General features: G+C 41.3%; 1 protein-coding gene across 1 annotated transcript in view; it reads left to right on the top strand.

The window, feature by feature from the left end:
- LOC122668918 (acyl-coenzyme A thioesterase 2, chloroplastic-like) overlaps positions 1-18,385 on the top strand; it is a 36,239-nt gene extending 17,854 nt beyond the window's left edge. The window contains exons 4-5 of the mRNA XM_043865491.1: positions 17,824-17,952; positions 18,147-18,385. Coding sequence (XP_043721426.1) covers positions 17,824-17,952; positions 18,147-18,326 — 309 coding nt within the window. The 3' untranslated portion in view covers positions 18,327-18,385. The remainder of the gene's footprint in view (positions 1-17,823; positions 17,953-18,146) is intronic.
- The last annotated feature ends 6,281 nt before the right edge of the window (positions 18,386-24,666 follow it).

Genomic DNA, 24,666 nt, shown 5'->3' with positions numbered 1-24,666 from the left:
GTATAAACCAAATGTATGTTTGATTTTTTCAAACTTCCAATAGCATGCTTCTTCAATTCTATTGTCTTCTAGTTCTATGTTGATTTTTGATGACTTGATGTGGCTTAATATTGATTTTTGTTGACTTGATTTGACTTAATGTGGCTTAATGTTGATTTTTGATGACTTGAGAAGGCTTAATGTTGATTTTTGATGATATAAGGTGTATATTGCAACAAACTAAAATATTGTAGCATACTAAATAATGTTAGAAAAGGGGCGCAATAAAAACTAACACTTGGGGGCGCCTTGGTCGCCTAAGCGCTTAAACACCCCTCCAACGCCTTGGGTCGCTTTGCTGCCTTGACAACCATGATTTTCCTTATGTTGTTCTAAATTGTATCTGCATGACTTGTAGATCCATCCTTTCATCTTGCCCATAATCAATGATTTCTTTTGGGCTCTTTAGCTAATTCAGAATTAACCTATCATCTATAACCATTCACCTCTCAACCCCATTGCTCTGCTGTATTAATATCTTTCCCTTACCAGTGGGTTCCTTGATGCTCAAACCTATAGTCGGTTCTTTAGCTTTACAAGCAATATCTTATGTGGTTGTGGTTTTGGCTGCTATAATTTTTCCTGAAGTTGAATTATGATATTGATTCTGTTACGGCTGAATTGTATTAATTATAATTTCTCTTTCTATTCTGTTCTTTCTTTTTTGGGTCAAAGTTTTTGTTGAAATAGGCTACTTACCCGATTGGGGTAATTAGTCCTAGTCTTATTATGTTTGTCTTTCTTTTATTTTTCTCTTTTTTATTGTTTTTTCCTCAGCCGAGTTCTATTTTGGTGTTCCTAGTTGTATTAGGAATTCCTAATAGGATTAGGACTGAGGTAGCATTCCTATTCTTATTTTGATTAATTGTAATTCAATTTATTATAAATAAAGGGCCTGGGTGATCGATTTTGATCACTTAAGCATTCATGTTCAAGGCTGTTTACATGGTATCAGAGCCACCTCTGATCTGAAGAGCAGCCTCCCCCTCGATTTTTTCTGGTTTTCTTCTCCAACTCTCTCGGCTACTAGTTTCCTTCTTCTCCAACTCTCTCGGACTCTCTATTTCATTCAGGGCAGCATCTTTGAGGTGATCCAATGAAGAATTAACTGCTGCCCTCAATGACACCTCACTGAAGATTATACAAACACTGGTGTGATCTGAATCTGCCGCAGGTTTCCTCCAAACCTTGGAGATCGAGCTGTTGCCTTATTCAAGCTGGATTTCTGTTTTCTATTTGGAGATTGATCCCTGCACTTGCTGATCTACACCTTACTTATTTCAGATTGCAGATTTGAATCCAATCCACATCAGATTCAAACCTGCAATTACTTTGCATTCAGATATTCCTAAATTTTCTTAAATTTAGGGCTTTTTATTGGCTCATCCGAAGGGTCCAATTTTTGGAGGGTACCTTCTCCACTACAAGGGAGATACTCGATCCCTGTTTCAACCTGTTCTGACGGTTGAAACTCATACAGTTTCAAAACCCAGGGTTCTACTTGATTCTATAACCAGCCCTATTATATTCCTTCATCAGAAGTTTCTGATTTTTTGATGGCTTATTCCCCACCACCTGCAGGGAATTCGATCCCAGTTTGAGCCATTTCTGACGGCTAAATTTGTGGGAATTTACAAACCCGTACATGATGTCTAACATCACTTCAGCTGACTCTGATGGATCTTCTCGACCAGAGTATCTTCCTTTTGCTTCTCCCACCAAACTAGATGGGACAAATTATTTAATGTGGTCCAGATCCACTTACCTTACAGTTGCTGGCCGTGGCTACACAGGACACCTTACAGGCACTACTCCTATCCCTACTGAAGAAGGAGCTGCCAAGACTAAATGGTTATCTACTGACTCCATGGTCATGTCATCTCTTATTCATTCTATGCATCCTTCAATTGCACCGGGCTACCTTCTCCTAGACACTGCTGCCCAGATATGGAAGGCTGCCAGAGACACCTATTCACAGGTAGGGAATGATGCTCAGGTCTATGAATTAAGGAAGAAAATCCATGACACCAAGCAGAATGATTTATCCATCCCTCAATACTATGCTGAACTCCGCAAGTGTTGGCAAGAACTTGATCATTACTCTGATTATCAGCCCACTAATGCCACTGACATTGCTGCCTACAGAAAACATGTTGACAAAATTAGGGTTTATGACTTTTTGGCTGGCCTTAATGTGGAATACGACCCAATTAGGGTTCAGATTCTAGGCAAAGATCCTTTCCCTACATTGGAACAGTCCTATGCCTTGGTTAATAGTGAAGATCGCCGAAGAACTATTATACTTAATACTACACTTCTGGATTGATTAGCCTTGCATACTGGGGCTGGTTCTACCCCTTCGGTTGCTGATACTTCTAAATCTGAGAAGACAGCCGTTAACTGTGAGCATTGTGGCAAGTTGTGGCACACCAAGGCCACCTGTTGGAAGATACATGGCAAACCAGCCGACTTTGAGGCTAAACGTGCTGCTCGAAAATCGAAAAGCAAAGCTAATCATATTGAGGCTGTCACTCCTGCCCCTCCTACTGAAACTGTACTATCCAAGGATGAACTTCAGGCTTTCCGACGTATGTTACAGGCTTCCGCTACTTCTACTACATCAACACCTGCCAGTTCTTCCGCTCCTCCAGGTTCACATTTAGCCCACTCAGGTATTTCTTTTGTTGGTCACTGTGCATCGGTAGTCTCCTCTCCCTGGATCATAGACTCCGGTGCCACTGATCATATGACTGGATCCTCCAGTATCTTCACTCATTACTCTCCTACATCTGGTAAAGATAAAGTGCGGGTGGCTGATGGCTCTCTCTCTTCTATCTCTGGGAAGGGCTCTATCAGGTGCACTCCTTCCTTACAGTTATCATCTATTTTACACATTCCCAAATTTACCACTAATCTTCTTTCCATCAGTAGTCTTACCCGTGATTTAAATTGTAAAGTAACTTTTTTCCCTTCACACTGTGTGTTTCAGGATCTGGCAACGGGGGCGACGATTGGATGTGGTAAGATGCATGGTGGATTGTACCTGCTTGATAATGGGAGCCCTACTTCACTACCACCTTTGGCTTCTCCCACACATCAAAGCGTGTTAGTTTCTTCTGAACTTCAACAATGGCATAACAGACTAGGTCACCCCCCTTTAGGAACATTATCTCTTTTATTTTCAGCATTAGCTAAAGAATGTCATAAAGACAATTTTTTTTTGTGGAGCCTGTGTTTTGGCTAAACAACATCGTTCTACTTATCCCATTTCTAATAAAAGAAGTTCTTCTCCTTTTAATATTATCCACTCTGATGTTTGGGGGCCTAGCCGAAAACCATCTCTCAAAGGCCATCGTTGGTTTGTCTCTTTCATTGATTGTTATTCTAGGAGCACATGGGTCTATTTAATGCACAACAAAAGTGAAGTTTTTTCTTGTTTCCAAAATTTTCATAAGATGATTCAAACCCAATACACTACCACTCTCAAGATATTGCGGAGTGACAATGGTAAAGAATACATGGATGGTCAGTTCCAGCAATATCTTGCTGCCCATGGTATACTCCATCAAACCAGTTGTGTCGATACCCCAGCTCAAAATGGTGTGGCTGAAAGAAAAAACCGCTACCTCCTTGAGGTGACTCGGGCTCTTATGTTTGCCCATTCTGTCCCTTCCCAATATTGGGGAGATGTTGTCCTGACTGCTGCCTATCTTATCAATAGGCTCCCTACCCAAGTCCTTGACTCTGCCACCCCTGCTTCTTTACTATAGGGTTCTTCCTCCTTTGTCGTCCCACCCAAAGTTTTTGGCTGTGTTTGTTATGTTCGTGATACCCAATCTCCGGGAAAGCTCGAACCCCGTGGGACCCATTGTATTTTTCTAGGATACTCTCCCTCCCAAAAGGGATATAAGTGTTACCATCCTCCTACACGTCGTACCTTTACCAGTATGGATGTTATCTTTCATGAATCTCTCTCCTATTATCAATCCACACCTCTTCAGGGGGAGACTTTCAGTGAAGATGTGATGGTTGACCTTCCCGTACAGACCCAGAGTCGGGTCCAACCCCCTGTTTATCCCACCCCTCAACTGACTGTTGCTTCCTCCCCTCTTTCCTCTGATGGTTCCCCACAGGATTTTCCCCAGGGGGAGAACTTAGAAGATGCTGAAAATCCTATTGGTGACAATTCCCTTCAGGGGGAGATGACTGCAGTCCAACAAACCATTAAGGAATTTCAGACGAAAATTAACGACTCTAATCTTAAAACCTATCACAGGGGACATTCCAAATACAAGCAGCTCCCATCCACTGTAACACCAGCACCACTACAGTTGTCGGCCCTGGAACCAGATCAATCTCCAGGTAACATATCTTCTCCTTCGTCTCCTGATTTACCTATTGCTCATCGTAAAGGTATTCGGGCTTGTACCCAGCACCCCATTTCTCATGTAGTCTCTTATGACTCTCTTTCCCCATCATTTCGTACATTTGTCTCTTCTCTTTCTTTTGTTCGTATTCCCCAAAATTGGCAGGAAGCTTTTACAGATGGAAAGTGGAAAGCAGCAATGATGGAAGAAATGCAAGCCTTAAAAAAGAATGATACATGGGAACTTGTGGTTCTTCCTCCAGGAAAGAAACCAGTTGGATGTAAGTGGGTGTTTGTGGTGAAACAGAAGGTAGATGGCACTGTGGATCGATACAAAGCACGTCTGGTTGCAAAGGGATTTACTCCGACTTAGGATCGATTATCAGGAGACTTTTGCACCAGTTGCGAAATTAAACACCGTCAGAGTGCTACTTTCTTGTGCAGTGAATCTTGCCTGGGAGTTACAATAATTAGATGTGAAGAATGCTTTCCTCCATGGAGAAAGACTAGCGGGAAAGTTTGTAAATTGAAACATGCTTTATATGGGCTGAAACAGTCCCCCCGTGCTTGGTTTGGACGATTTCACAAGGCAATGGTCTCTGCGGGTTATAAGCAGAGCAATGCTGATCATACCTTGTTTATCAAGAAAAATGGTGAAAAGGTAACTCTCGTAATAGTTTATGTGGATGATATTGTGGTGACCGGGAATGACAATCATGAAATCACCCAGTTGAAGACTTACCTTGGGCGAGAAATTGAAATAAAGGATATGGGAAAACTAAAGTATTTTCTAGGGATAGAAGTTGCTCGGTCTTTTAAGGGCATCTTTCTTTCTTAAAGAAAGTACATCGTAGATTTATTGACCGAGACTGGGATGCTAGGGTGTCATCCTTCTGATACACCTATGGATGCTACTACCAGACTTAAAGAAAAGGAGGGAACTCTTGTCGACAAAGGTCGTTGTCAAAGATTGGTTGGTAAGCTCATTTATCTGTGTCATACAAGACCTGACATAGCAGTATCTGTGAGTATGGTTAGTCAGTTCATGCATGATCCGCATTCCTCTCACATGGATGCTGTTATCCGATCCTTCGGTATTTAAAATCAGCACCGGGTAAAGGTATTCTTTTGTCTCCAAATGGTCATCTTCGTGTCGAAGCGTATACTGATGCAAATTGGGCTGGTTCCTCTGACAGAAAGTCCATTTCTGGCTATTGCTCATTTGTTGGTGGCAATCTTGTTACGTGGCGTGGTAAAAAGCAGAACGTCGGGGCAAGGTCTAGTGCTGAAGCAGAGTTTCGTGCTATGGCACAAGGTATTTGTGAGATGTTATGGCTCAAAGGTTTATTGCAAGATATTGGTACTCCTGTTCCTCTTCCCATGATGTTGTATTGTGACAACAAGGCTGCTATTAGCATTGCTCACAACCCTGTTCAGCATGATCGTACCAAGCATGTGGAGGTTGACAGGCATTTTATTAAAGAAAAGTTGAAAGGAGGGCTGGTGTGTGTTCCTTTCGTGCAATCTGCTGACCAGCTTGCTGATGTGTTCACTAAAGATTTAAGTGGAAAGGTTTTTCATCCTATTCTGGTCAAGTTGGGCATGGTTGATATTTATGCTCTAACTTGAGGGGGAGTGTTGAAATAGGCTACTTACCCGATTGGGGTAATTAGTCCTAGTCTTGTTATGTTTGTCTTTCTTTTATTTTTCTTATTTTTATTGTTTTTTCCTCAGCCGAGTTCTATTTTGGTAGTCCTAGTTGTATTAGGAATTCCTAATAGGATTAGGACTGAGGTAGCATTCCTATTCTTACTTTGATTAATTGTAATTCAATTTATTATAAATAAAGGGCCTGGGTGATCGATTTTGATCACTTAAGCATTCATGTTCAAGGCTGTTTACAGTTTTAGTGTTATGGTTGTCACATTGAGTGATCCTGCCTGAAGGGCAAAGGCTATTCAAAATGTTATTTTCATTCTAAAATTCCACCCTGTTTGTTCCACATTGAGAGTTATGACAATTTCCTAATTAGTTTGTTAAAGTATCAAGTGGTGTGAGAATCTCGATTAGGCTATTCCTAGTCCTAATCGAGATTCTCTGTTTTGAGCTTTTGTACTTAGATTAGGATTCTAAGTTTAGCCATCCTTTTTATTCCTAATTACATTATGATTCCTGATTGTAATTGGAGTTTTAAATATAAATAAAGCTGGGGGACAGGAGAATGATCAATTCGATCATAGCTTTCTCTCCTGTCTCTCTTCTCCACTCTTCTTCTCCATCTCCTCTCTTCACATCTCTCTCGGTTCTGGTATTTTAGGGCTCTGCCCTGTTACATCTTACATGGTATCAGAGCTCAACCATTAGGTTGCTCTGATCTGTGATTCTGGTTTGAGAGTCTTCTACAGCTCGATTTTTCTTTAAAGGGTGCAGCACCCTATGCTGCATATGGTTTAAGATTAAACCCTAGATGAAGTTTTCAATTGAAAACTAGGGTTTTACTGCTACTGGTTACCTGGAGTGAAGAATCGATTGGAGTTTATTCAAGTTAAAACTGCTGCTGTCCTTCTGGTCCAATCAGTGGATCTATAACTTTGAAGCCTAATACCTGGAGCAATCTCCGCCTCCTCTTCCTCCCCCCTTATCCACCTTCACCATGCCGCCATCCTCATCTTCCACCACCACTCTCGCCATCACTGATACAATCCCCTCCGACACCATCCCGCCATCCCCATCTTCCACCGCCACTCACGCCACCACAACTACACTACCCTCCGCCACTATCCCTTCTGCACCCGCTGATCCTAAACAGTGGTCATCCTTCTTCTCGCAGCCATCTTCCTCCACCACCGACACTACCCTCCATTTTTTCAAACCTTCTTCTGAAAATGGTGTTCCTTACGCCCTCTGGCCCAACTCCATCCTCTCTCCTGAAATCTATCAATGGTAATCTTGCTTGGTAGGTCATTTCCTTGGTGCTAGACCCTCTTTCAACACAGTCAAAGCCTCCCTCTCAAAGTAATGGAAAGCCGCTGGTTCGCTGGACACCTTTCTTCTTGACAATGGGGTGTTCATTTTCAAATTCTTATCGGATGATGCAAAATCTAGAGCTCTTGATGGCGCTCCCTGGATGGTTGGTTCCAAACCAATCTTCCTCCGCCAATGGAGGCCCCATCTTCTTCTCCACAAGGTCGACCTCAACACCATTCCCTTATGGATCACCCTCTCTGGTTTGCCTCTGCACTATCGGATTCAAGATTGCCTCAGTCGATTAGGCTCCGTCGTCGGTTTCCCATTGCGTACTGATTCACGCACTCTCAAGAAGGATCGTCTATCTTACGCTAGGATTTGTGTCGATGTCTCGGCCGATGTTCCTCCTCCATCGTCCATCTCCATTATGGAAGAAGATGGGTTCTGCTTCGAGGAACTTGTCAAATATGAATGGATTCCTCCACATTGCAACCTCTACAAAATTTTTGGACACCTTGCGAAGGACTGTGCAGCTACTTCTCCTCTATCCACTGCTGCGCCAAACTCAACTCAGGCTTCTCAGCCTTCTACGGCCGCTGAGTGTCCCTCAACTTCTCTGGTTTCTCCTTGGATGGTTCTTGCGACATCCCCATCGACTGCTACTGCTCCACCGACCGTTACCACAAATGGGCTTCTCCCTGGTTCTACTCTCATCAACGCTTCTTCGACCCTTTCTGGCTCCCCCAGATCCCTTAGTCGACGAAGAGACCCTGTCCGTCACCGCCCTTGCCACTGCCACCAGAATCGTCGTCAACAACACAGCCACCGTAGCAGCTCTCTTCGCGCCTCTAGCTCCCCTCCTTGCACGACGGAGCTTCCGCTACCAGTCCCCGAGGCCCCTCTGGCCCTTGCCGTGCTGACTCCTTCCTTGTCGGCTTCTCTGACAACTGAGCTTGTCCTCTTGAACCAAAAAGTTCCCTTTGGAGATAGGTCTATCTCTGTTGCTTGCTCTGAGCTTGGAAGATCCTCTTTGCCTTTCCCTTCTCCTAATGTGATGACAAGTAGGCCACAGTTGAAGTCCTGGCGAGCTCTAACACCAGAAGCCATTCTCGTGCTAAGGTCCCGTCTCCAACGTCAAGGTCAGTCTGCCCTTTACCTAATCCAGCCTCCCAACCCCTTTTATCCAGCCACTTTCCCCTTTTACCCCCCTTATTACCTAACCCCCCCTTTCCAGCTCCCTCCCCTTCCACGTGTCCTCCTTCACGACTTAAACGCCCTCCCTCTCATCCATCCTTTGGGCCTCTTACCCCGGCCCATGAAACCTCTCCCTTTGCCCCCCATCCTCAAACTTTCTCTCCCTTTGCCAGGCCCACCCTTTCGGGCCAACCTCTCCCCAACCTGCTCCCCCCTCCCCAGCGCTAGCCCAATCCTTCTTCACCTATAACCTTCCCATTTTCCAACCTCCGGCCCATCTCTATCAAAAACACTATCCCAACCCATCCACCCCCTCCCTGACCTGATCCATTTATGACCCTTCTCTCTCCACTAACCCCTTGGACCCCCCTTAGTAAATTCCCTACCCCTCCCGCCCCCTTTGGGCTGCCTGGCCTTATCCATTGTGGTCCATCCCCCCCTCACTGGCTTGGTTTTGCCCCGGCCTCCCCGCAGGCCGCTTGTTCATAGACCGCCTATTGCCTATTCCCGTCGACGGTACAAGAGTATCCCCCCCTCGAGATCCTGGCCTTTCTCCCTCTAATTCTCCATGTCGGTCGGCTTCATTTGGAATGTCCGGGGCCTCAACTCCCTGGTTAAGCATCAGGATATTAGATCCCTTATTAAGTCCACTCACTCCTCTTTCTGTGCTCTTCTTGAAACCCGTGTTCTCCAAGAGAATGCTGCCCGCATTGCAGCATCCATAGCCCCCTCCTGGTCTCTGCTCTCTAACTACAACCATTCCCCTAATGGTCGTATTTGGATTCTTTGGGACCCCTCTAAAATTCTCATCTCCCTATCCCATTTCTCTTCCCAACTTCTCCACCTCCGTTTTTCCTTTCCTAACTCCCCCACCTCTTTCTTCATTTCTGTGATCTATACGTGTTACCAGGCTGCCGATAGATTGTCTCTTTGGACTGAGCTCTCCCTCCTCAAATCCGGTATGGATTCCCTTCCTTGGGGAGTGGGTGATGACTTCAATGTGGTGCGATCTCAATCCGAGAAAATGGGTGGAAGACCCATAGATCCTTCTTCTGTTAATGCCTTCAATGATTGCATTGAGGATCTCGGTATCGACGATCTTAGATGGTATGGCTCCCCCCTCACTTGGCATAATCATCGTGTGGGGCCTAACCGTATCGCTTGCAAGCTCGACCGATTCCTCTCAAATGAAGCCTGGCTCAACTCTTTCCCTCACTCCCTTGCCAATTTCCTCCTTACAGGGCTTATCTGACCACAACCTTTGTCATATTCTTATTCAGCCCTACTCCTCCTTTGGTCCCAAGCCTTTCAAATTCTTTGATATGTGGACCTCCCACCATCTCTACCACCCCACCATCCTGAAAGCTTGGCGCATCTCGGTTTCCTCCCCCTTCCTCCCTCTCATTGCCCTTGCTAGGAAGCTTCGTCACACCAAGTCCGCCCTCAAGAGTTGGAACTTATCCACCTTTGGAAACATCCCTTTCCAGCTCTCCTCCTGTCGGTCTAACCTCTCCCTTGTCCAATCCAGACTCCAGTCGGATCCCCTCAACCCTGAGCTTGCCTTTGAGGAGAAATAGCTCTCTGAGAATCTCTCCTCCCTCTCTTCCGTTGAAGAAAGCTTCTTGCGCAAAAAATCCCGCATTAAGTGGTTGGACCTTGGAGACTCCAATTCTTCCTACTTCCATCGGTCTCTTAAAGCTAGGCTAAACTCCATAAAGCTTTGAATCCCGCCGCTGGGACTTCATATGCGATGTGCTCTCCCAAATGGGTTTTCCCCCTGCTTTTGTCTATTGGATTTATGCCTGTATCTCCTCCCCCTCCTTCTCTGTCCTTGTTAATGGTTCCCTGCTGGCTTTTTTCATTCCAAAGTCAGCATTCACCAAGGTTGCTCTCTATCCCCTTTCCCGTTCTCCCTGGCTCTGGAAGTCCTCTCTAGGGGCCTCCAAACCAAAATGGATCTCCATCTCATCTCTCCTATTCCCAAATGTAAGCATATTAACCTCACCCATCTGGCCTTTGCAGATGATTTAATGATCTTCTCTAAGGCTTTCCCCTCCTCTATTTCAGCCATCATGGATTCCCTCCACCTCTTTGAATGTCTCTCCGGTCTCTGCATCAATCTCCTTAAATCCAAAATCTTCCTTTCGGGCATCCTTGAGTCAGACAAAGAGACCCTCCTCCGTCTGACTGGGTTTTCCATCGGCTCTCTCCCTGTCAATACCTCGTCTTCCCCTCATCCCTGCCAGGCTCTCTAGTCACCACTGCACTTCCATGTTGGACAACATCCGCAAGCGTCTCCAGCTTTGGAAAGGCAAACGCCTTTCCTATGTTGGCCGACTTGTGTGCATCCGTTCAGTTCTCCAAGCTTCCTACATCTATTGGAGTGGCATTTTGGTATTCCTAAAGCCACCATCATGGCTATGGAACGCCTTTTCTGTGGTGGAAAGGGAATGTTTCTTCCAAATTCCTCCACCCTACTAGCTGGAAGTCCATTTGTCTCCCCAAATCTGAAGGAGGTCTTGGTATTCGTAGCATTTGCGACTCCAATACCGCTGACATCCTCAAGCTCATTTGGAAAATCTCCTCCCGTCAGGATTCCATCTGGGTCAATTGGGTCTATTCCCATCTCAAGAAGGATTCCATTTGGACTGCCCCTGTTCTCTTTGACTCCTCCTGGATTTGGCATAAGATCCTCCTTCTCCGTTCCCTCGCCCTTCGTGCTACCTCATCCTTCATTGTTGATGGCTCCTCCACTTCCCGTTGGCTTGATCCTTGGCATCCGCGTGGGGTTCTTTTCAATGTCTTTGGGCCCAAGATGATTTATTCTTTTGGCCTTCCTAAAGACACCCCTCTCTCCTCCCTCATCTCCCTCGGCTCACGGACCCCCCACCCCACCTCAATCCCTCTATTCTCTCCCACTTATGGCCGTCCCTCCCCCCCTCCTCATGTGGATAAGGTTCTATGGCTCCCTTCCCCTGCTGGCCTTTTTAGCTCCATCTCTGTTTGGAATTTTGTTCGAGCCCCTTGCCTCACCGTCCTCTGGCACAAATTAATCTGGTTCAAGGTCATATCCCCCACCACAGCTTCACAGCCTCAAGAACTCTTAGACTTTGCCTTCCTACCCAAGCCGTCCTTCTCCATCACAACATCCCGGTCTCCCCATCTTGCGCCTTTTGTTGGAATGGCCTTGAAGACATACCCCACCTTTTCTTTGTTTGCCCTTTTACCGCCACCATTTGGAAAAAAGCCCTCTCCACGATCTGGCCCCGCTGTAGGAGACCCCTGGCCTTTGATCGAGAATGGCTCTGGTTGGACATGACCTTTTCCGGGACATCTATCTGTGACACTATTGGGAAGCTGGTTTTTGGCGCTGCTATTTATCATATTTGGATGGAGCGGAACCTCAGGAGATGAACTTCCAACTCTCGATCTTTTGATCTGATTTGGAAAGCCATGTCCTTTGAAATCTCTTCTAAGCTCAATATTACCCGCCACAATCACCTTTTGGATACCCCAAGGTACAGGCATATTGTTGTCTCCTGGGGTCTTGATTTGTCTCTTTTACAGTCTACCACCTCTGCGTAGGTTGGGTTGCTGGTTCTTGTTTCCCCCCCCCCTTTTCCCCTGTCTCTTGTATATTCCCCCTCTTCTTTTTCCCCCCCCCTTGGGGTTGGTAATATATTTATTCATCGGTAAAAAAAAAAACTTCGAAGCAATTTTTGTTTCTTCCTGCGATTCCCTAGAGAGGAATTTCTATCAAGCTGCCTTCTCCAATCGATCAATACTGGTTTCCTACTTCAGGTACAGAGTTCGACTCCTCTTGGTTTTGCGATTTGGATTTCTTGTACCCCTGCTACTGCCGATATCCTTTCCACTGGAACTTCTGGGTTTTTAAAAACCCTACTGCCAATTAATCTGGCATTAATTTTTTGGATTTTTCAACCCTAATTTTGCTGGTTGACTTACTGCTGGGTATTTAATTTTTTTTATTTAGCCTAATCTGGTCCTATTCAAGTACCAGTTATATCATTATTTCTGCTACTGTTGTTGCCGATTACTCTACTACTGCTGCTTCTCCAAGGAATTGCTTAGCTTTACTTATGGCTGTTCCCAAAACTCAAACGGATACTGTCCAAGTTCAAATTACTACCTTTAAGTTATCTAGAGTTTCAAACTAGCTGTTATGGGCACAGGCAGTGCAAGCATACATTCATGCAAAAGGAAAAATAAAGTATATTACAGATGATCCACCTATTGTTGATCCAAAGGATCCTACTACGGTCAAGACTCATGATGAGTGGATGCGTGAGAACTCAGTTGTTAAAATATGGTTATGGAATAGTGTTGAACCTGCGATTGCATCTAATGTGATGTTCCACACTTTGCTAAGGATGTTTGGAATGATCTATGTTAAAGTTTTTCTCAAGAAAAGAATATCTCCCATATGTATGATCTTTATGAGAAGCTTTTCACTTTTCAATAGGGAGATAAATCTTTGAATGAATATTTTGCAAGTCATAAGGGAATGATTGAAGAACTCCATATACATCAGCCGCTCACCACTAATTTGGATCAGTTAAAACAACAACGGGCAAAATTTCGTGTTACAAAATTTTTGGCTGGATTGCGACTATCAATCTGTCAAAGGTCAACTACTCACAGGGGAGAAGGTTCCTTCTTTCAATGAAGTTTTTTCTCGCATCAATTGTTTGGCCAACCCATCCAAGTCTGATCCTCCTCCAAAGAAAATTCAGCTTTTGTTGCTAGTCGTGGTCGCGGATGTGGTCGTTGCCAAACCAGGGGCTGTCGCCGGGGTACTGGTGGAAGAGGTACAAATTATTCATCTTTTGACAAGTCTTCCCACCAATGCACTTATTGTGGGAAACCAAATCATATTGTGGATACCTGTTGGGCCAAACATGGTAAGCCTGAATGGGCAAATGAACTCACCAATGCTACTATGACTGACACTTCTACTGAGAAACCTACCAATGATATGACTCAGAGTTCTACGTCGGGTACCTCATCCACTGTGTCCCGTGATGATTACAACTAGTTAGTTAAATGCCTCCAACAACTTGAAGCTAATTCTGCCTCCACATCTACCGCCGCCGTAGTATATAAAGGTAACTCAGTCTTTTACCCTTCTTCTGCGTCCTGGCTTATTGATTCTGGGGCCTCCTGTCATATGACTGGTAACACTCATTTGTTCTCTTCACTGAATCAAATTTCTTCTAATGTTACCCTTGCTGATGGGCCCTCAACTCAAGTAACTGGCCATGGAGATTTTTCTCCCACATCCTCCATAACCCTCTCTCATGTTCCTAAATTACCTCTAAGCCTCTGTTAGTCAACTAACTAAATCCCTTAATTCTTCTGTAACATTTTATCCTTCTTATTGTGTTTTTTAGGACCTTTAGACAAGGAAGATGATTGGTGGCGGGCTTGAGTGTGATGGCCTGTATTACCTGGATGGCACAGGACCTTCTACTACAACTACTTCTACTACTATCTCTTCTTCCATGCAATGGAATTTGCGCCTTGGTCACCCATCTTTACCAAAACTTCAGTTAATGGTTCCTAGTTGCAAGTCTACATCTCATCTTGAATGTGAAGCCCATGAACTGGGCAGACATCACGGTGCCTCTTTTCCTGCCCGTACCAAACCTGAAGGTTCCTCTTTATTTTCGTTAGTGCATTCTGACATTTGGGGTCCGTGTCGTGTTCATAATAGATTAGGATTTCGTATTTGTTAGTTTTGTGGATGATTATTCTCATTTCACTTGGGTTTACCTGTTGAAGGACCGGACTCAATTTATTAGTGTATTCAAATTTTTTTATCATGAAATAAAAAATCAGTTTGATAAGGCCATTAAAGTTTTTCGTTCTGATAATGCTCTTGAATACATCCAATCTGAAATTTCTGATTTTTGTCTTACTCATGGTATTATCCACCAAACTAGTTGCTCGTACACCGCATAACAAAATGGAGTGGCCTAACGCAAAAATAAGCACTTACTGTAAGTGGCCCAGTCCATGATGGTCCACATGAATGTTCCCAAACGGTTTTGGTGTGATGCTGTCCTCACTGCTTGTTACCTTATTAATCATATGCCATCATCTGTTTTAAACAATAAAGTTTCTGTGTCTCTCCCTTATCTTGATAGTTCTTTGTTTCCTTCCCCACCAGGCCACCACTTGTGTTTGGCTGTGTGTGTTTTGTTCAAAATTTTCACCCTATGGTTGATAAATTATCTCTTTACTCTACCAAATGTATCTTTCTAGGTTATTCTAGAACCCAAAAAAGATACAAATGTTTTGATCTGGTTTCTAATAAATAATATGTCAGTGCAATGTCACATTTTTTGAAAATACTCCTTATTTCTCTTCTCCTACGCCATCTAATGTGACCCCTGACGATTTTTTAGGTCCACCTCTACCTATACCCATTCCCATCTCATCATCTCCACCTATACATGTCTATCATCGTCGCCGCCATCGACCCCCTGCCTTACCATCCCCTACTGTTGCTGAACTGGCTCCTACAGTACCTTCTTCTCCTACTTCCTGTGATCCAGAGCTGCCATCCACTAATGCCGATGTCGTTCCTCCAGCCCCTCCATCTGACTCTGATGCCGAGGTCTCTCTTGATTTATCAGTTGTTGTTCGTAAAGGTACTCGCACGTGCACTCAGAAATCCCACCAATTTTTAACTGTTTATCCCATTGAAAAATGTCTCTATTTGTCATTCTTTCATCCAATATCACCCTCTTGCTTTTGCTTTATCTACTAACTTTGTTCCTCAGACCCACCGTGAGGCATTACCTCACCCTGGTTGGAAGGCAACAATGGAACAGAAATGGATGCTTTGTTATCTCGACAGACTTGGACTTTGGTTTCTTTACCTCCTGGAAAGGATCTTATCAAATGTCGATGGATTTATACCATCAAATATAATCCCGATGGTTCTGTTGAGTGACTTAAGGCCCGAATGGTTGCTAAGGGCTATAATCAGACATATGGCGTTGACTACTTCAAGACTGTCACCAGTGGCATGCCTAAATTTTGTTCGTATTCTTATTTCTCTGGATGTTAATTTTGACTGGTCGTTATATTAGATGGATATAAAAAATGCCTTTCTCAATGGTGATCTTCAAGAGGTGGTTTATATGGAGCAACCTCCAGGTTATGTTGCTCAGGGGGAGGATTCTACCAAAGTTTGCAAGCTTCGTAAAGCAATTTATGGATTGAAACAAGCTCCACAGGCATGGCTTGATAAGTTCAGCTCCATTGTCACTAAGGTTGGGTTCTCACAGTGTTATTCTGATCATTTTGTTTTTGTTCGTCGTCAAGCCAAAAAAATGGTGGTGATGGTGGTTTATGTGGATGATATTATTATCTCTGGGAATGATACTTCTGGTATTACTCAAGTTAAGTCATATCTTCATCACATTTTCAAATGAAAGACTTGGGTATTCTCAAGTATTTCCTTGTTATTGAAGTATTGCGAAGCAAGAAAAGGGTTAATTTATCTCAACAGAAATGTGTCTTTGATCTACTAACTGACAGTGGGATGCTTGCTTCCAAACTTGTAGATACTCCCATGGATCCCCATCAAAAGCTTGGGTCCACTGAGAGTGAGGATTTTATAGATGTTCATAGGTATAGAAGACTAGTTGAGAAACTCATTTATCTTATTGTCACCCGCCTTGATATATCCTTTGCCGTTGGAGTTATTAGTCAGTTTATGCAACATCCAAAGAAAATTCACTGGGATGCTGCTTGCCGTGTGTTGTGATATCTAAAGGGTGCTCCTGGTAAGGGTCTTATTTATCGACCTAATCGGAATTCTAATCTGGTTGGGTTTTCTGATGCTGATTGGGCGGGCGCTGGTGATGATAGGTGGTCGACTATTGGATATTGTACCTTTGTAGGTGGTAATGTAGTCACCTGGAAAAGTAAGAAACAAACTACTATTACCCGGTCTAGTGCTGAAGCTGAGTATCGGGCGATGGCACATACTACAACTGAGTTGATGTGGGTTAAGTCATTGCTTTAGGAGTTGAGGTTCCCTATCACTCAACCTATGAAGATGATTTGTGATAATCAAGCTGCTATTTACATTGCTAGCAATCTAGTCTTTCATGAGAGGATTAAGCACATAGAAGTTGATTGTCATTTTGTTCGTGATGCTGTTATGAAGAAGCTAGTTTCTACTCCATTTGTTTCCACTGCTAATCAACTTGGTGATATGTTTACCAAGCCTATGTTTGGACCTGCTTTCCGGAAAAATTGTTCCAAGTTGGGTCTTGGGATTTGTACGCTCCAGCTTGAGGGGGAGTGTTAAAGTATCGAGTGGTGTGAGAATCTCGATTAGGCTATTCCTAGTCGTAATCGAGATTCTCTGTTTTGGGCGACTAGGATTGTAAGTTTAGTTCTACTTGTTATTTCTTATTACATTATGATTCCTGATTGTAATTGGAGTTTTAAATATAAATAAAGCTGGGGGACAGGAGAGTATCAATTCGATCATAGCTTTCTCTCCTGTCTCTCTTCTCCATCTCCTCTCTTCACATCTCTCTTGGTTCTGGTATTTTAGGGCTCTGCCCCGCTACATAGTAAAAATCATATATTAATGAATGAAGAAAATGATATGTGTGCTGCTTCTACAAATAGGTATAAGAAAGTCTGGTTAGTGTTTACAGCTACCCTCTCCAGACCCCGCAGTGGCGGGAGCCTCATGCACTGGGTACAGTGGTACATCCCCATTTTTTTATTTATTGAAAATGCCAATAGGAAAAGATGCATCAAAACTTATGCTTCTTGACTGCTTCAAGAGCTTGTTTGTTGACTTCTCTGAATCAAATTGTGTCTATTTATCAAGATGGAAATGAATGTTATCTTGTGAAGGTTTAAATTCACAAGTTGTAGAAGATGGAATGAATGAATGATTTTGTGAGTCACCCCAAAGAGAAGGTGATCCAGATGGTTTTTGCTAAGCATAGCGTAACCCAAGAGTTTTTGACACTAACATTCAAAATTATACTCCTTTCTCATCTTAGCTGGTTAAGCTGGTGTTATCATTCCTTGATGCAATTTCCTTTATTTGAAAAAGATTAGCACAGATATTTTCTATGTAACTCTGAATGAAACCTTACTGTCTTTCACTCCATTGGTACATTTTATGGTATTGTAGTCTTTCCTTAACTGCAACCAGTGATAGATACATGGTAGGGGATTCTATTTTGTGAATGCAGGTGGATGTCGGGAACTTCCTCCGTCTCAAATCATGTGTTCTTTACACAGAACTAGGGAATCCACAGAGTCCATTAATCAACATAGAAGTTGTTGCCCATGTAACGAGGCCAGAGCTACGGTCTAGTGAGGTGAGCTCCTGAATACCTCACACATTAGTTGCAGGATTATGTTAGCTTTATCTTCCTACCTACCTCATACACTTCGTCCAATTTAGAATTTAACGATATCATTCTTATGAATTTAGATCCTTCCTATGATGTATTGTTTAAAAAAAAAAGAACCTTTTTCTAGTTGCATTGTTGTGATGTGCATTTTTGAGCAGGTGTCAAACACTTTCTACTTCACGTTCTCTATTCGGCCAGAGGCTATGAAAGATGGATTAAAGATTCGGAATGTCGTTCCAGCTACAGAAGAGGAAGCGTTGCGGATACTTGAACGAATAGATGCTGAGAACTTAGACTCAGAATGTAGTTCCACCTTCAGAAGAGGAAGCACTGGATAATTGAATGCATGGATGGGTGATACCTTGTCAAATCATGACAAAGAGAAGACTACAATAAAAGGATTTGTTTTCAGGGTGGCACAAAACTCTTCTGTCCACTTTACTATAATCATCTTCTTGTATATCGTAAACAGATTTAGGCATGAAGCTTTTCTAAATCTTCAGTGAAGCATGTAGATTGAATCAATCCATTTGAGGGTAATTTTAAATGATTTTAGAACTCTGTTTTTTCCTTTTTATCAAAGCAAAGCTTGACATGCAGTTGACAATCAGTCCTGCATCTAGGCAGGGGTTCCGTTGGCATTCTTGCAGCATAAGTGTTGCCAATCCTTCATACAGGACCTGGATCTGGTGCTTGGTGAAACATGTGGGAATTCTCATGATGCCTGTGTAATTGCTCCCTTCTGCTGAAGGCCCATATGAGCGCTTCAGTTCTGCCTCACTTTTATAAGCGGCAGAAGGCAGCGGCAAGTGTGTTCCAGATGATGACTTTTCCTGGAGATCAGACCAAAAAAGGGCGTACGCAGTGCATGAGGCTCCCACCACTGCGGGGTCTGGGAGGGTCATAATGTACGCAGCCTTACCCCTGCTTTCGTAGAGAGGTTGTTTCCAGACTCGAACCCATGACCACTTGATCACAATGGAGCAACCTTAATTGTTGCACCAAGGCCCGCCCTCCATGATCGAATATAGACCCTTGAAGAAAAAACACAAAACACACATTTACCAGCAACTCAAAATTTAATTTTCCCCCTTGAAAACGTCCCTACATATCATGATCATTGTCAACAGGCAGATCCTGAAACCTTACCTTTTACTGTCTAATGAGTTCAATATTCATTCTCAGGTGACGTGATTTCCAACTGAGGTCCTGTTGGATTTATTTTTCCATCAAACCCAAATTTGATTAATTTAAATAATGATTATTTTATGTTGATATTATTGGCGTTTGTGTGTCTTAAGGTTTATACCTTAATTTGTTCAAGACTAGGGACAGAATTGGACATTTCATTCATGTGGTTGTCGTACTGTGTATATTACCAAAAATAGTGCTGCTGGGCGCAAGTGTGAGTGTACATTGGACTGGATCATTTGAGAGTTTTGAATAGATTACTATCGATTGTTTAAGAACAAGATTAGCTTTTATAGTTACGATTGGTCTCATAATCTGAGAGGACCTTATCATTGCAGTTAAACATTATAGACTTTGTTATACTTACAGTTGATGTCATTAGACGATATATCAATGCACTGGGTGTATGATGTTTGGGTTGTAAATGAAAGAAATGCTCAAAAAGAAATCCACTACCCGTATTGGGAGAATATCAAGAAATATCAGATTATGATTGAACAAAATTCTGAGGCCTACTAGCATGCTTTATAAATAGTTAATGAACAACAACAACAACCAGCATTCTTTACAATAATTCGAATTTCTTAGCTGAATTTTAAGCGTCATTCATTGGTGTTAAGCTAGAGCCAAAGAGAATCAAATCAAGCATCTTTGGATAGAATCGGATTCAGCTAGTGTTCTGTCTTGTGTTCAATCTCAAGCTATTTCTTGGAGATTTCAGCAGCAATGGAATTACTTTCGTCATTATCTTGGAGAATATCTCAGTGCTATAAGGAAGTCAACTCTGTGACTGATCTATTAGCATGAAAGGGGTGGCTCTCCATTTTTGCAAATTTTGGGTTGTCTCTCCTTTTGTTTCTCATGAGATCATCTGGGATGCTCAATGTAGACCATGATATAGATTTGTAGATTAATTGATGTATATATATATATATATATTTGAGTTTTCTTTGAGCTGTTTATAAGGTTTTTGACTGATGGAAATGCTGAAATTGGATCCTTAGTTCAAGTTTAGTGGTCTTGTCATTTGTTGATGACAATGCCGAAGGTGGAGGTTCAAGTCTCTTTTGTTTTTTTTTGTTGTTGTCTAGCTAGACATAAATCCTGTACATCCTATTTTACTGTTTCTTTTATAAAATTTTTGTTGATTTGTAGTCCCAAAAAAAAAAAAACTCAGCCTCGTCCTACTTAAATGGGTTGGCTACATGGATCCTTGCCCTCCAATCAGCTCTATTCGAGGTCGTACTTGATACAAGGCCTAAGTTTTGCATGCCTTTCCTCCCCACTTCTCCTAGTTCTTTCAATCTAAATCAAAATACTCCTCCGTCATGGAGCATCCAAAGGCTGCCATTGAACATGGTCATGCCACCTCAAACAACTTTCTTGTAGTTTATCATATATCAGAATACTCCCAAATAAGCTTATCATTGTATAACTACTTTACAAATAGCTTATAATATAATTTAAAATGATTATTTTTTAAAGATTTTAAAAATTATTTTATTTCCAATTGATGGTCCAAATTATCTGTATATGACGATCCGATAGACTAGGGTGGAGATAGTAATTAACTCTATTCCTGTAAATCCGTTATGTAATAATGTAAAGAGGAGGAACCAATCATAAAGAAACTATATCTTTAAGGGCTTTTATATTATATCCTATTTAGGTGTCCTCTTCTACAATTATGTTTATTTGGAAATAAATATTAAGTCAAATAGAAAAACCTTGGATCATTCAATAGGATCCCACCATTTAAAAATTTGAGATATACAAAAATACTATAGTCTCCTATTCTATAAAATAGTAGTTAAGAGGGAGGAGGGAGGAGGGGGGGGAGGGGGGGGGGGGGGGAGGAGAACTAATTCCAATATGAGAAGCTTCCAACTATCTCTCCTATGTTTTGATCTAATATACTCTCTCTCTCTTCTTCTTGTGTTCTTGAGTGTGAGATTAGGGTTTTGTAGAGAGTCTTGCTATTGTTTCTACCTAATAGTTGTTTGTGGGAGGTGTTCTTTAAGTTCATGTGGTCTCTGGATTGATCAAATAGTGAAATCCTTACGACCCCATTTGTTTAGAGGGGTTTTGGTGTGGTGAGATTTAAGGAATGAGAAACATGTACTTACTTTTCCATTCCCATGGAAAATTGAGGTGGAAAAGTTATCCGACAATCTCCTTTTCTTCTACTGAAGTGTCCCCCAGTCTACCCCTTCCAAAGTCTTATCAAATTGGGTGGAACTTTTCCAGTGTTCGCGGAATGAAAAAGTTTACTGTATGTGCTCTACAATACTCCCTCTCCCCATGGAACCAGCAATCATTTGCATTGTTAATGGAAATGGAAAAGTCTACTTTTCCTCCCACTTCCCACCCCACCGACATGTGGAAACCATTTGTCCGATTTTTCCCATTAATCCCATGCTACTCTCTAAACAAACAGAGCCTAGGAGAATTTGCGTTTATGGATTCGCAAGTAAACCTAATCCCTCATTTGATTGATTCGAATACCCTAATCATATGCATTAGTGCTTTTAATGTTCAACACAAACCAAGTGTTTTATAAATGACTACCACCCTACCTTTAACATAGTCACCAAATGATTTTTTTGTGTCTTACACACAAGGTAACAGAACTCATAAATTGTAAGAGAAGCAAAATATCTCTTGTAATATCCTAGAAATTTAGTAATCTTAATAATTGGGGTTCATGCATTCTAATGATGCTCATAATGGAATTTATGTGGTTGATTTAATATGGAATACTATATATGGTTTATGGGTTTATGAGATGGTCTATTAATGGTTCAATCTGTTCAATGTTGGGTTGCAAGTAAGTTGTGATTTCAATCATAGACAACAATGATGAGGTGACAAAGTGTTGAAAAATCCTATTTTTATTTTGATGTTCTTTTCTTGCTGTCCAAGTTTGAGAACCTATTTTCATAGTAGTCAATCCTAATCATTTGGATTAATAATGAAAGAGAAATAGGAAAGAAGTGTCCTTGTATTGGAAAAATTTAAGGTCCAAGATTTGAGTTAAGACTTGACTTAGGGAAATATCCATGGGCTTAATTAGTAACTTGGGGACAAAGTTTTGTAAAAGAAAGGGGATTTTATAGAGGAAGACACAATATCAAACCCAAATCATAGAGAGACCAAGGAAAGAATGAGAAGGAGAAGAACTTGAGAGATTTTGCTCCAAGAAAAATGGGTTGGATGATTCAAGGTTAGATTGTTGACTAAGAGTGATGCTAGAGCTGTGATAAAAAATTTGATTCTTGTAATTTCAAGTATAGTGTCTACAAATGAAGAATTTGTGAAGAGATTGGAGTTTTGGAAGCTAGGTTTTTCTCAAGTATGCTTTCAGCAAGCTAGGTTTTATTTGTTAATTTCAAGTCCAAATGAGTACTTAAGATTATGTAATCACTTATTTGAAAAATATTTTGGTTGTGCATGTTTTGGATTCAAAGGAGCAGAGGAAAGAGAAGGTATATTGTTGATTCAAGACCAAGAGGTCTGATTGTAGGTTTGATTTTAACGATTTTGACATTATAGTTTGTGATTTTAAATCATAGATTTATATTTTATAATTATACTATGAATTTATGGGGTTTGAGATCAATTGTGATGTCTTAAGGTTGCAAAGATGGGATCCAAATTTTGGATGCTTATATGAGTGTTAAATCTGAGTTATCTGTTGTGGTAAAATCTGTCCACAAGTGGTAAAACGTGTATAACTCATAGTAGAGAAGGAATTTGAATCTAAAAATTTAGTTGAATAAATATAACATGCATATTGATGATCATGTCAAATTTGAGCTACAACCGAGCTTGTTTAGTATGTCTGATAATGCCAAACTTGAGCCTTATATACTATCAGGGACAAAAGCGGAATTCAGGAAAGAGGAAGATAGAAACACACATTAAGTGATTCTCAAAAAATCAGATCGAAATAAACTCAAATCACCAATTTACTTGATGATAAATCTCTTTGATGCTTCTTTATAGTTGTGGAATTATTTAGATCTTTTACATGCATACACATATTAGTAATCCCAGTTGTCATCATCAAAAGATTGTTTCATCACCAAAACATGAGATATGGACTTTATGGTTCAACATATAAGATATTTAAAGGTATAGAATATCATGCAGACCTATTTGATGGGTATTAATCCTAGTATTAGATCAAAATTTTGTTTTTTTTTTTGTTTTTTAGTATGCGATGCCTATTAAATTCTTGATGTATTTTCTAAGAGTTAAGAAATCAAAGTTTTGAAATTAAGAGTTGATTATTTTATGTTCTTGAATCATAAGGACTTGATTCAAGAACTTATGTTTTAGTTTTTGTCATACACTTGGACAATGGTTATGCAAATCAATTAACATAATGTGAATGTTTTAAAAAGAAATGATGTGTGATACATGTATGTGTTAGTTTTCCTTGTTCTTTTATGTTAATCTCTCTCTTCCTCTGCTTTTTAATAGCATATTGTACTTCCCTTGAGCAACCAGTTGGTGTGTTAGTTTCTCAATGTTTCTTTAACTAAGATATATTTACTTTAATTAGATTAAGACCCCCTTTGTTTAGAGGAGACTTAGGTGAGGTGGGGAATTGGGGTGAGTAAATCCTGATGTGACATTTCAAAATCTCACCCCAACCTTATTTGGTTATCCTAGGATAGTGAACTTACAAAAGCTCGGGAAGCATCATTAAATGTTTTGTCTGTTGATGTGACACTTCAAAATTTCATCCCTATCTTATCCAAAGTCTCACCAAATTGGTGAGACTTTAGTTACTATTCATGGAAAAAATTACTTTACCTCAATATTTTCATTCCAACAAAACTCCACCAACATATGGGTCCCATCTTTCCCTTTAAACAAACAGGGTTTAAGGGTTTGTTTGTTATGTGTGAGTAAAAGCATGTTGAATGTAAAATCTTCCTACCAAATAAAGTGGTAAAACCTATGAAATACCATCAGAGAGTCAAAGCCAAAAGCTTAAGCTATTAAGTAGAGATAGCCCATAGTATGAAGACTCATCCAATGTCTCAGAGAACCAATGTGGGATTGTACCTTTATAACTTCCAACATCTCTACACTCCCCTAAAAATCTTTATTATACCTGGCTCTATATGTCGATAGACAACTTATGGAGGACAATAAACAGACATGATCTAATACCATATTAAATAAAGAGGAAAAAATCAACGACATACTATTTGAGGGTTCAATAAAAAACTTAAAGCATTAGGTGGATATGCCCTAAGTGTATTAAGACACATCCAAGGTCCTAAATAACCGATGTAAGAGTACTTCTATAACTCTCAGCATCTCAATAAATGAACCTAGACTCTGATACCATGTTGGAGAGTCCATTCCAAAATATTAAGATATTAGGTGGAGATAGCCTAAGATTTTTTTAAGAAACATCCAAGGTCCCAAATATTGATATGAGACTATACCTTTATAACTCCCAACATATCA

Source organism: Telopea speciosissima, chromosome 7 (assembly GCF_018873765.1).
Source record: "Telopea speciosissima isolate NSW1024214 ecotype Mountain lineage chromosome 7, Tspe_v1, whole genome shotgun sequence".
Taxonomy (NCBI): Eukaryota; Viridiplantae; Streptophyta; class Magnoliopsida; order Proteales; family Proteaceae; genus Telopea; species Telopea speciosissima.
Note: the sequence above shows the minus strand (reverse complement) of the source record. Positions and strands in the feature narration are given on the sequence as shown.